This window comes from Pelobates fuscus, chromosome 10 (genome assembly GCF_036172605.1).
Source record: "Pelobates fuscus isolate aPelFus1 chromosome 10, aPelFus1.pri, whole genome shotgun sequence".
NCBI lineage: Eukaryota > Metazoa > Chordata > Amphibia > Anura > Pelobatidae > Pelobates > Pelobates fuscus.
Window position 1 is genome coordinate 20,137,988 of NC_086326.1, and position 14,334 is coordinate 20,152,321.

The following is a 14,334-nucleotide window of genomic DNA, read 5'->3' on the forward strand; positions in this document are numbered from 1 at the left end:
CACCATCTTCTGCACTGCTTGCTTGTGTTTTTTTTTCTCTTTACCCCCTCTTCACACAAGATATTTACGACCCTCTGCGAGAATAGTGTCTATGTTTGTGTCTTATCTGCACTTGTGTCACTTTAACCCATGTATCACAACTAAACTTTGAATTCTGTCTGTTATCTTGCTCAGAAAATCTTTAGACTTGAGAAAGGGAGGTCCTCTTGAAAGATTGTCATTAAAAAATTCTGTTAGTCCAATAAAAAAGGTATCACAAGATATGAATGTTATCTGTTTTTTTTTTACAATATATATATATATATATATATATATATATATATACACACACACATACATACATACACACACATTTATTTTATTTATAAAGTATTTTACCAGGAGAGATTTCTCTCATTTTCAAGTATGTCCTGGGTCCACAAAACATTGCATTGATACAGTGGGGTACAATAAAATACAAAAACAATATTAATACACAATATCTACAAAATTTAACATAGAACAGGTAGGAAATATATAATCAACCATAACACGTGCATTCTGTTTTGCGGTATGTAGAGAGGAATCTCTTTAAGATCTGTTTATGTACAGGGTACCTAGTTTTGGATAAAGATTAGATGCAAGTTTTTCTATGTGGAGGCCAAAAGATAGATTATGGTCTAAAAACATACCCAAGTATTTGAAAGAGTAGACTGCGGTCAGAGTGCTATTTGAATTAGTTTTGATGGATAGGTGGGAATTGTATAATTTGTGTACTTTAGGTACTGTTCCAAAGATCATTGTGACAGTTTTGTCAGTTTTTATGAAGAGTTTGTTTTTTGCAATACTCTTTTCTACCTCTGTAAACTGGTCTTGGAGCACAGCCTCAAGCTGCGGTAGATCGGATTTGCTTGCATAGATTTCCGTGTTGTCTGCGTACATGTTTACATTTGAGGATTTGCAGACATTAGGCAGATCATTTATAAATAATGTAAATAGTAGGGGGCCGAGAATGGAACCTTGGGGAACACCACACGTGACACATATACACTATACATACATATATATATATATATATATATATATATATATATATATATGTGTGTGTGTGGTCGGGGCAATATTTCCATCATTGGTTAGATTACACATAATTAGTATTAAACATTATACTTAATAACACCAGTCGGTTGCGGTGTGCCGGAACCGACAATGCAGTAGGCCTATAATAAAGAGTGATATGAAAAGAGGAGTGGGATGAGCAACTCGCCAGACCAATAACGGTATGTGTGAGAGGATTGGAGGCCCTTAAAAAGTGGACCCACAACTACAGGCCCAGCCTTAAATATATATAGATTTATACATATATACACACACACACACACACACACACACACACACACATAATCATACCTACCCGACTATCTAGTTCTGGTGGGAACTTCATCTGAAATTGGCACATGGTTCCATCGCTATAATCCCTTTGTATAAACACCTTACTGGCCAGAGAAGCACTTCTCCTCAGCTCCTGGAGATTATGCATCTGGAATATATATAAAAAGGAAAACATAAAAAAAACAGATCCTCAAGGTTTCTATGAAGACATTACAATCAAATAACAGGGTTCTCTGACCGCAGGATAACACACACATGAGCTTTGTGAAACATCATGCTGTTTAATTCTAAGAAAAAAAACAGGGAGAGGAGATGAAGAATTAATAGCTCAGCGATACTTAGTCGATATCTTTAACACAGTAAGCCACACAATACTGTACTAAAACAGAGTTAACTGGATAAACATTGCCAATAAAATTAAGGTGAGGGGAAAATTTATATGTTCTATATTTCTAAAGACAACATATCCTTGAAACAATATTCTGCCGAATTAACAGTCTAGATCCAGAATTCTATATTTTAACCAGATTAGGACACTCCAAACTGATCCGTGTCCCTGATAATTGTGGGGAAAGCATGTCACAGTATATGTTTTTGCCAAAACTCTTCAGACAGGACTGCTAATTAGTAACTTGTGTTGAGCATTTAGTGTTAGCAGAAATGCCAAAACTGGCAAAGTGAGCACATGCAAAACCTGGAGTGTTTCCTGGAATCTGGTAACTATAAAGTGAACAATTAGTGCTCAAATATGTTAAAAGAATCATTAACCATGTACTAGACTGAGAAGAACATATGCTGCCCTGTAAGTGCCAGGTGGGTGCACACTGTAGGACAGCTATGGAAATGTCAACATAATCCAATACTCTGTGAAACTGCTGACAGCCTAATAAACCTCCTGAATTTTTGAATACAGTGCTCATTCTCCAAATACATTGTTTTATTGAGGGGTTCCAAAAATATAAAACCTCAGGATTGGTCAAGAGATTTATGGAGGTCTCCAGAAACCAATGCCTTTTTATATTTTAAGGTTCGTTTTTTCATTACCATCGTCAACTCACCTACAGACATCCTCAGCAACCCTCCCTTCCACCCCACTAGAAATTGATGAGAAGTACACTTCTGGTCAGAAGACCTGATTTGCTGCTACTATCAAGAATTTTGTCTTTCTGCCATTCGTGAAAACCTATTGAGTAGCTGGGAAGAAGGAATTAAATTTACACTACACATCTCCTCACCTGGCAAGTGAGTAAGTGATAGAGGGATATAACTTAATGAGGCAAGCTGTGAACTCTTGTTCTTGTGACTCCCATCAACACTGCATACCATAGTGTGGAAGGGGGGGGGAACCTCCACGGCGTTAATAATGCTTGACTACATGTGGCAAGACAAATTACCTCCACTGGACAAGAGCTGAACCATGCTCAAGAACAGTCCACATGCCACACATGGGCATATAAAATGTTTTTAATTTTTGAACAAACTTGGGTTGAAAATTAAAACAACCTCTATTTCACCATGGTATTCTGTGAAGATTGTAGAAACAGGATCATTCAGACATGCGGCATCTTCCTGACATTTTTTACCTTGAGATGTGTAGGTGACACACAAAGATCATTTGTAAAAGTTATTTAAATCCCTGGTGAGTGTCTCTTTCTAAACTAACTTCAAAAATAAATACACACACAATGGATCTGTATATAAATTCAGGTGTATGTCAGATTACATGTATCACAGTTCGCTCACTATATCAATTTAGATTACCGGAAAGAAAATCAAAGCTCTTTCCATTTACAGCATATACAAGTGAGACTTATTCAATATACAGCTTCCCACTCACATTCTTAAAATAGAACCATTTTCACTCACAGGAAATGCGTGATTCAATGCACTTGAAATAGCCTGCAAATAAATTCTAATGCCAACTAGCCACCTTGGAGATTACATATCTGCCGTGCATTAATCAAGAAATCCCAGGAGTGGGCATCTGCATTTTCGATGTACAACTCCCAACCTCTGGCTGCTGTAGAGTAATTAAAGGGATCCCATGAAAAAACAGCACAACCGTTACAGATTGTTCCATTTCTAAAGCTGCTATCTGCCGTATAAATTAACCAACAACCACTGGTTTTAGAATAAACATTTCCTATTGGTCTTTATATTTAATTAGTTCCATATTAATGTATCTGGTTTATGATGTCAAGCAAGGACTCCAGTATTCTTGTAAATGACCGCTTTCTATTGCTTCCTAGAGGCAATAAAATATAAAAACATTGGAGCTGCGTATTATACTTTACTTGATAAACTAAATCTGACAGTAACAAATAAAACAGTGCAATCACCTAAAGCGATGTCTTAACTGTCCCTTGTATTTGGATAACTAAATGTAAATTCAGACTACACAGAATTCACAATAATTTAATATAAATATAATAATATAGTACCAATAAATAACAGTAGCTATAATGAACGCTAATGAATAGTGTTCTTGAGTGGTTTGAGATTTAAAAATGACAAACATTGTGAGCAGGTATATTGAGATGGGCAAGAAGGAAAAAAAGTATGCTACTTTTAATGGGACTAGGTAAAAAGTACAAGATGAATTCTTATGGGAGTGGGACACAATAAGCGTACGGGCAAGTCAACTTTCAGCTCACCAGAACCCAGACTTCAAAGTGACTCCTGGTTAAAATTGTTTCATGTGCAGTAAAAATTGACCAAATAAAGCAGTTTGTTGTATTTTAATACAGTGTTGCACTATGTTTCCCCAATATTTCGTTTGCATGCAATTTTGAGAATATAAGAAGACCAGATCTACCAGGAATTTTACCAACACACCGGATAAGCCACATTTTAACATACTTTTGTGAGTTCAACATTGAAATTTAAATTTTTCCAGTGTGTTAATTTACTGCTCTATGTTTGGTCCTTGTTGTTTTATTTATTGTAGATACTTGTTTGTGTTGTCTCTAGTGGCTGTCTACCAGACAGCCACTGGAGGCGCTTCCTGCAGTTTCACTCATGTTGTCCATGAAGATGTGCAGCGTTCTTGCAAATCAGAAGGCCTAGTAAGTATTAGACTCCCAGATCAAAGTTGTATTCCTTACACTATGTATTCCTTACACTAGTTTCCAGAAGTCAGTTAGCTACCAGGAAGTGCCTCTAGTGGCTGGTTGACAGCCACTAGAGGCAATTTTAGTCCAGCGATATAATTTACATTGTAGGACTAAGGGGGACAGGCGCACTGCACCCAGACCACTTTAATGAGCTGAAGTGGTCTGGCTGCCTATAAATAGAAAATTAATTACACTAACAGAGTTTATTACTAAAGTGATAATTGTCAGTAATTAAAAGTGAATTCATGGTGAGTGTTAAATTTAAGGCTCAAGACTTTTTCTATTTTGGCCTAATTTTTTATAAAATTTGCTTTAGAATTCCCAGCAATGATCACTTTAATGAATAACTCTGTAAACATAGAATGACCAAAAAAAACGAGTCATGAATCTTCTGTAAAAATACATTTTGCAACTGCTTAGCCAAGTATGTTCATGCAGTGTCTCCTTCTCGTTGTGCCACAATTTATACAAGTGTTGTCGCTCTCCAGATGGTCACTCAAACTAATGGAATTAGAGAAAAGGAACATTTAAGGATTAAACAATAAAATGCAGAGAATGATAAAATCGATACGGAGCCAAGGAGTGGGTGAAACCAAACTAAAATGGCAATATGCTGAGTAATTCATGATTAATACTGTGTTTTCCCACTGTGTGAACCCTAGTCACACCTCCCTGCATGTGACTTGCACAGCCTTCCATAAACACTTCCTGTAAAGAGAGCCCTATTTAGGCTTTCTTTATTGCAAGTTCTGTTTAATTGAGATTTTCTTATCCCCTGCTATGTTAATAGCTTGCTAGACCCTGCAAGAGCCCCCTGTATGTGATTAAAGTTCAATTTAGAGATTGAGATACAATTATTTAAGGTAAATTACATCTGTTTGAAAGTGAAACCAGTTTTTTTTCCATGCAGGCTCTGTCAATCATAGCCAGGGGAGGTGTGGCTAGGGCTGCATAAACAGAACCAAAGTGATTTAACTCCTAAATGACAGTGAATTGAGCAGTGGAATTGCAGGGGGATGATCTATACACTAAATAATAATAATAATAATAATAATAATAATAATAAAACTGCTTTATTTAGCTTCCTTTAATTCTTTACGGCCATAGCACTGCAATTGCATATTATGATATTATTGGTAAAACAATTGCAATGTACATGGAGATGCACAATATGCGTATGGCTTCTATTCTGGTAATATATGTAATACTCAGTACCTTCCCTGATATTGGGCCTTTGTTACCTATACTTGCCTTGTCCAGAATACTACCTATAAGTTTCTACCAGCAGATTCCAAGTCACTAGGTGGTGCAGCTGGTAGCAATGAGATTGAAGAGTGGTACTTTTGTATGGAGCTGAAAAGTTATGATGTGTGATCTCACACATAACAATGGCCAACAACATTACAACTAGTGACATTACAACTATTCTTCTATTGCCCCCATAACAAGCCACCCTAGGCTTAAATATGTTATAGTATATAACTTACATATATACATGCAGCGCCCTTTACTAATATTGGCACCCCAGTAAATATGTGTGAAGAAGAATGTGAAAGATGGTCTTAATGTTTAACCTTTTTTGTCAAAAAATACTCTGCTCTCCTGGATATCAAACACTTGCAAACACAAAACAAGTTAATCCAAAATAATAATAATAATCTTTGTTAAGTATATGTGTAGCACAGTTATTGGCAACCCTATGAATTCATATGAGAAAAAAATAAAAACGTATAAATATGTAAAAGTATATTCCTATTCCCCGAGGTATAAATATGAGGTAACACATAGGCCAAATTCCCATAGTTATTCATCACAAGACCAAAGACCAAAAAATATAGCTGTAATGTGTGGCAAAAAGTTGTTGAGCTTCACAAAATGATCCAAAACATCCATCAAAATCAACACAAAGGTATTTTACCGACTACAAAATCAATGATGGGTCATGGCCATCCTAGTCCCCTGACTTGAACCCCATAGAAAATATGTGGGGTGAACTGAGGAGAAGAGTCCACCAGCATCAACCTAACATTTTGAAGAATCTGTAGATCCTTTACCATGTATTTTCCAACCTCATCAGGCAGTATAGGAGAAGAATCAGAGCTGTGCAGAGTGAGTGTCATTATATTAAGCTTTTCATTTTCACTGAGAGACATGTTTACTAAACAGTGAATTTTAGAATGCTAAAAAACAGAATTTCATAATGGAGGCCTAAATATTGGTTGGGATGTGGCAGAGAATGTTAAATAACTACAGATACAATTCATGTGTGAGGGTATTTGGGAAGGATAATATAGTGGCAGAAACACAGTGAGTGGATGACTGTGGTTAACATAGTGGCATGTATAAAGGGAGTAAAGGAGTGTGGTCAATATGATGGCTGTTACATAGTAAGTAAGTTATTATAGTGGTAGCTACACATAGTGTGGGAGAGTGTGGGTAACACAGCGATAGGTACAAAGAATGTGGGTGAGTCAAGTTATTATAGTAGTAGAAACACAGGGTGTGAGTGAGTTTAGTTATTATAGTGGTAACTGGTAAGTACACACGGTGTGGGTGAGGGTGGGTAATAAAGTGCTAGGTACACAGGGTGTGAGTAATACAGTACTAGGTACACAGGTTGTGAGTAATACAGTGCTAGGTACATAGGATGTGAGTGAGGGTGGGTAATACAGTGGGATGTACACAGGGTGTGAGTTATACAGAACTAGGTACACAGGGTGTAAGTAATACAGTGCTAGGTACATAGGGTGTGAGTGAGGGTGGGTAATACAGTGGAGGGTACACATGGTGTGGGTGAGTGAGGTTATTATAATGCTAAGTACACAGGTTGTGGGTGAGTGTGGGTAATACAGTAGAGGGTACACAGGGTGTGGGTGAGTGAGGTTATTATAATGCTAAGTACACAGGGTGTGGGTGAGTGTGGGTAATACAGTGGAGTGTACACATGGTGTGGGTGAGTGTGGGTAATACAGTAGAGGGTACACAGGGTGTGGGTGAGGGAGGTTATCATAATGCTAAGTACACAGGGTGTGGGTGAGTGTGGGTAATACAGTAGAGGGTACACAGGATGTGGGTGAGTGAGGTTATTATAATGCTAAGTACACGGGGTGTGGGTGAGTGTGGGTAATACAGTGGAGTGTACACATGGTGTGGGTGAGTGTGGGTAATACCGTAGATGGCACACAGGGTGTGGTAGAGTGAGGTTATTATAATGCTAAGTACACAGGGTGTGGGTGAGTGACGTTATTAGAACGCCAAGTACACGGGGTGTGGCTGAGTGTGGGTAATACAGTGAAGTGTACACATGGGGTGGGTGAGTGTGGGTAATACAGTAGAGGATACACAGGGTGTGGGTGTGTTTGGGTAATACAGTAAAGGGTACACAGGGTGTGGGTGAGTGAGGTTATTAGAATGCCAAGTACACAGGGTGTGGCTGAGTGTGGGTAATACTGTGAAGTGTACACATGGTGTGGGTGAGTGTGGGTAATACAGTAGAGCAGGGCCGCCATCAGGGGGTGACAACCGTGACAGTTGTCACGGGCCCGGCGGCCCTGGGGGGCCCGGACTGCTCTGGCAGTCCTGGGCCCCACTTTCCCTCTCTGCACACATAGATAGCGAATATCGCTATCTATGTGTGCAGTCCCGGGCCCCCAGCTTCCTGTTACCGCAGGGGGGGGCCCAGGCAGCACACAGCTTCTCTTCTTCTCGTTTCTGCTAATAACTCTCGCGAGACCCGGTTGCCATGGCAACGCTCCGCGGGTCTCGCGAGAGTTATTGGAGGAGAGAAGAGAAGAAGCTGTGTGCTGCCTGGGCCCCCTCTGCGGTATCAGGAAGCCGGGGGGCCCCACCATGCCACCGGACCACCGGGGATGGAATCTCCCCCCTCCCTAGACACAGGTAAGCAGGGAGGGGGGAGAAACAATTTAATTTTTTTTTATTTTTTTTTATTATGTTAAAATGCTCCCCCACACCCCAGCACATTTACACACACACACTGCATACACTGACACAACACACACACACACACTGCATACACTGACACAACACACACACACACACTGCATACACTGACACAACACACACACACTGCATACACTGACACAACACACACACACACACTGCATACACTGACACAACACACACACACTGCATACACTGACACAACACACACACACACACACACACACTGCATACACTGACAACACACACACACTACATACACTGACACAGCACACACACTGCATACACTGACACAGCACACACACTGCATACACTGACACAGCACACACACTACATACACTGACACAGCACACACAGACTACATACACTGACACAACACACACACATTGCATACACTGACACAACACACACACATTGCATACACTGACACAGCACACACACTGCATACACTGACACAACACACACACACACACTATATACAATAACACAACACACACACACACTACATACACTAACACAACACACACACTCTGCATACACTAACACAAAACACTATGCATACACTGACACAAAACACTATGCATACACCAACACAACACACTCTGCATACACCAACACAACACACTCTGCATACACCAACACACTCTGCATACACCAACACACTCTGCATACACCAACACACTCTGCATACACCAACACACTCTGCATACACCAACACAACACACTCTGCATACACTGACACAACACACACTGCATACACTAATACAACACACACTGCATACACTAACACACACACTGCATACACTAACACAACATACATACTGCATACACTAACACAACATACATACTGCATACACTAACACAACAAACACACTGCATACACTAATACAATACACACACTGCATTCACTAATACAACATGCACTCTGCATACACTACACACTAACACACTCACTGCATCCACTATACTGACACACACTCTGCATTCGCTACACATTAACACACTCTGCATTCACTACACTAACACACACTCTGCATCCGCTACACACTAACACACTCTCTGCATTCACTACACATTAACACTCTGCATTCACTACACTAACACACACTCTGCATCCGCTACACACTAACACACTCTCTGCATTCACTACACATTAACACACTCTCTGCATTCACTACACTAACACACTCTCTGCATTCACTACACTAACACACTTTCTGCATTCACTACACTAACACACTTTCTGCATTCACTACACTAACACACTCTCTGCATTCGCTACACATTAACACACTCTGCATTCACTACACTAACACACACTCTGCATCCGCTACACACTAACACACTCTCTGCATTCACTAGACATTAACACTCTGCATCCGCTACACACTAACACACTCTCTGTATTCACTACACATTAACACACTCTCTGCATTCACTACACTAACACACTTTCTGCATTCACTACACATTAACACACTCTCTGCATTCACTACACATTAACACACTCTCTGCATTCACTACACATTAACACACTCTCTGCATTCACTACACATTAACACACTCTCTGCATTCACTACACATTAACACACACTCTGCATTCACTACAAATTTACACACACACTACATTCATTACAATGACACACTCTGCATTCACTACACCCTAACACACACTCTGCATTTATTACACAGTAACACACACTCTGCATTCACTACACTAACATACACTCTGCATTCACTACACTAACATACACTCTGCATTCACTACACTAACATACACTCTGCATCAACTGTGCACACAGCATCCACTACACAAACATCCTGTATTCACAGTACACACACTACATCAACCACAAATTGAAACACTCTGCATTCACTATACACAGACACTGTGTCTAATACACACACTACATCCACTACAGACACTGCATCCACTAAACACATTTCATCTAGTACATACAAACACTACATTCACTACACAAACACACACTGCATCACTGTACACACACTACATCCACTACTCAAACACTCTCTGCATTCACTACACATTAACACTCTGCATTCACTACACTAACACACACTCTGCATCCGCTACACACTAACACACCCTCTGCATTCACTACACATTAACACAGTGCATTAACTACACTAACACACACTCTGCATCCGCTACACACTAACACATTCTCTGCATTCACTACACATTAACACACACTCAGCATTCCCTACACATTAACACACACTCTGCATTCCCTACACATTAACACACACTCTGCATTCCCTACACATTAACACACACTCTGCATTCCCTACACATTAACACACACTCTGCATTCCCTACACATTAACACACACTCTGCATTCCCTACACATTAACACACACTCTGCATTCCCTACACATTAACACACACTCTGCATTCTCTACACATTAACACACACTCTGCATTCACTACACATTTACACACAATCTGCATTCACTGCACTAACACACACACTACATTCATTACACTGACACACTGCATTCACTACACACTAACACACACTCTGCATTCATTACACACTAACACACACTCTGCATTCACTAAACTATGCACACACTCTGGATTCACTATACTGACACACACTCTGCATTAACTGTACACACAGCATCCACTACACAAACATCCTGTATTCACAGTACACACACTACATCCACCACAAATTGAAACACTCTGCATTCACTATACACAGACACTGCGTCTAATACACACACTACATCCACTACAGACACTGCATCCACTAAACACATTTCATCTAGTACATACAAACACTACATCCACTACACAAACACACACTACATCACTGTACACACACTACATCCACTACTCAAACACACTCTGCGTTCACTATACACACTGCATCCGCTACACAAACACACACTCTGCATTCACTGCACAAACAGTATCTAATACACACAAACACTACATCCATTACACACATTCTAATTCACTTCCACTATACACACCACATTCAGTCCCGCATCATTGTCAGCGGACTAGGTAGGGCGTGGGCGGGCCCGGGAGGGAGGGGGCGGGGGAGGGGGGCCCAGAACTTGTGCTTTGTCAGGGGCCCCAAAATTTCTGATGGCAGCCCTGCAGTAGAGGGTACACAGGGTGTGGGTGAGTGAGGTTATTATAATGCTAAGTACACAGGGTGTGGGTGAGTGTGGGTAATACAGTAGAGGGTACACAGGGTGTGGGTGAGTGTGGGTAATACTGTGAAGTGTACACATGGTGTTGGTGAGTGTGGGTAATACAGTAGAGGGTACACAGGGTGTGGGTGAGTGACGTTATTATAATGCTAAGTACACAGGGTGTGGGTGAGTGTGGGTAATACAGTAGAGGGTACACAGGGTGTGGGTGAGTGAGGTTATTAGAATGCTAAGTACACAGGTTGTGGGTGAGTGTGGGTAATACAGTGGGGGTGTGGGTGAGTGTGGGTAATACAGTAGAGGGTACACAGGGTGTGGGTGAGTGACGTTATTATAATGCTAAGTACACAGGGTGTGGGTGAGTGTGGGTAATACAGTAGAGGGTACACAGGGTGTGGGTGAGTGAGGTTATTAGAATGCTAAGTACACAGGTTGTGGGTGAGTGTGGGTAATACTGTGAAGTGTACACATGGTGTGGGTGAGTATGGGTAATACAGTAGAGGGTACACAGGGTGTGGGTGAGTGTGAGTAATACAGTGGGGGTGTGGGTGTGGGTGAGTGTGAGTGTGGGTGATACAGTAGAGGGTACACAGGGTGTGGGTGAGTGAGGTTATTAGAATGCTAAGTACACAGGTTGTGGGTAATACTGTGAAGTGTACACATGGTGTGGGTGAGTGTGGGTAATACAGTAGAGGGTACACAGGGTGTGGGTGAGTGTGAGTAATACAGTGGGGGTGTGGGTGTGGGTGAGTGTGAGTGTGGGTGATACAGTAGAGGGTACACAGGGTGTGGGTGAGTGTGAGTAATACAGTGGGGGTGTGGGTGTGGGTGAGTGTGAGTGTGGGTGATACAGTAGAGGGTACACAGGGTGTGGGTGAGTGAGGTTATTATAATGCCAAGTACATGGGGTGTGGGTGAGTGTGGGTAATACAGTAGAGGGTACACAGGGTGTGGGTGAGTGAGGTTATTATAATGCTAAGTACACAGGGTGTGGGTGAGTGTGGGTAATACAGTAAAGGGTACACAGGGTGTGGGTGAGTGAGGTTATTAGAATGCTAAGTACACAGGGTGTGGATGAGTGTGGGTAATACTGTGAAGTGTACACATGGTGTGGGTGAGTGTGGGTAATACAATAGAGGATACACAGGGTGTGGGTGAGTGTGAGTAATACAGTGGGGGTGTGGGTGAGTGTGGGTGATACAGTAGAGGGTACACAGGGTGTGGGTGAGTGAGGTTATTATAATGCTAAGTACACAAGGTGTGGGTGAGTGTGGGTAATACAGTAGAGGGTACACAGGGTGTGGGTGAGTGAGGTTATTAGAATGCTAAGTACACAGGGTGTGGGTGAGTGTGGGTAATACAGTGGGGGTGTGGGTGATTGTGGGTAATACAGTAGAGGGTACACAGGGTGTGGGTGAGTGAGGTTATTATAATGCTAAGTACACAAGGTGTGGGTGAGTGTGGGTAATACAGTGAAGTGTACACATGGAGTGGGTGAGTGTGGGTAATACAATAGAGAGTACACAGGGTGTGGGTGAGTGTGGGTAATACAGTGGGGGTGTGTGTGAGTGTGGGTAATACAGTAGAGGGTACACAGGGTGTGGGTGAGTGAGGTTATTAGAATGCTAAGTACACAGGGTGTGGGTGAGTGTGGGTAATACAGTGGGGGTGTGGGTGAGTGTGGGTAATACAGTAGAGAGTACACAGGGTGTGGGTGAGTGAGGTTATTACAATGCTAAGTACACAGGGTGTGGGTGAGTGTGGGTAATACAGTGGGGGTGTGGGTGAGTGTGGGTAATACAGTAGAGAGTACACAGGGTGTGGGTGAGTGAGGTTATTATAATGCTAAGTACACAGGGTGTGGGTGTTTGTGGGTAATACAGTAGAGGGTACACAGGGTGTGGGTGAGTGAGGTTATTAGAATGCTAAGTACACAGGGTGTGGGTGAGTGTGGGTAATACAGTAGAGGGTACACAGGGTGTGGGTGAGTGAGGTTATTAGAATGCTAAGTACACAGGGTGTGGGTGAGTGTGGGTAATACAGTGGGGGTGTGGGTGATTGTGGGTAATACAGTAGAGGGTACACAGGGTGTGGGTGAGTGTGGGTAATACAGTGGGGGTGTGGGTGAGTGTGGGTAATACAGTGGGGGTGTGGGTGAGTGTGGGTAATACAGTAGAGGGTACACAGGGTGTGGGTGAGTGAGGTTATTATAATGCTAAGTACACAAGGTGTGGGTAATACAGTGGGGGTGTGGGTGTGTGTGGGTGATACAGTAGAGGGTGCACAGGGTGTGGGTGAGTGAGGTTATTATGATGCTAAGTACACAGGGTGTGGGTGAGTGTGGGTAATACAGTGGGGGTGTGGGTGATTGTGGGTAATACAGTAGAGGGTACACAGGGTGTGGGTGTGTGTGGGTAATACAGTAGAGGGTACACAGGGTGTGGGTGAGGGAGGTTATCATAATGCTAAGTACACAGGGTGTGGGTGAGTGTGGGTAATACAGTAGAGGGTACACAGGGTGTGGGTGAGTGAGGTTATTAGAATGCTAAGTACACAGGGTGTGGGTGAGTGTGGGTAATACAGTAGAGGGTACACAGGGTGTGGGTGAGTGAGGTTATTAGAATGCTAAGTACACAGGGTGTGGGTGAGTGTGGGTAATACAGTGGGGGTGTGGGTGATTGTGGGTAATACAGTAGAGGG

The 14,334-nt window shown here is 41.8% G+C and overlaps 1 protein-coding gene across 2 annotated transcripts in view; it reads right to left on the minus strand.

The window, feature by feature from the left end:
- GOLGA7B (golgin A7 family member B) overlaps positions 1–14,334 on the minus strand; it is a 252,415-nt gene that overhangs the window by 15,724 nt on the left and 222,357 nt on the right. For both annotated transcript variants that reach the window (XM_063435358.1, XM_063435357.1), the window contains exon 2: positions 1,394–1,519. In XM_063435358.1, the coding sequence (XP_063291428.1) occupies positions 1,394–1,519 (126 nt within the window). The remainder of the gene's footprint in view (positions 1–1,393; positions 1,520–14,334) is intronic.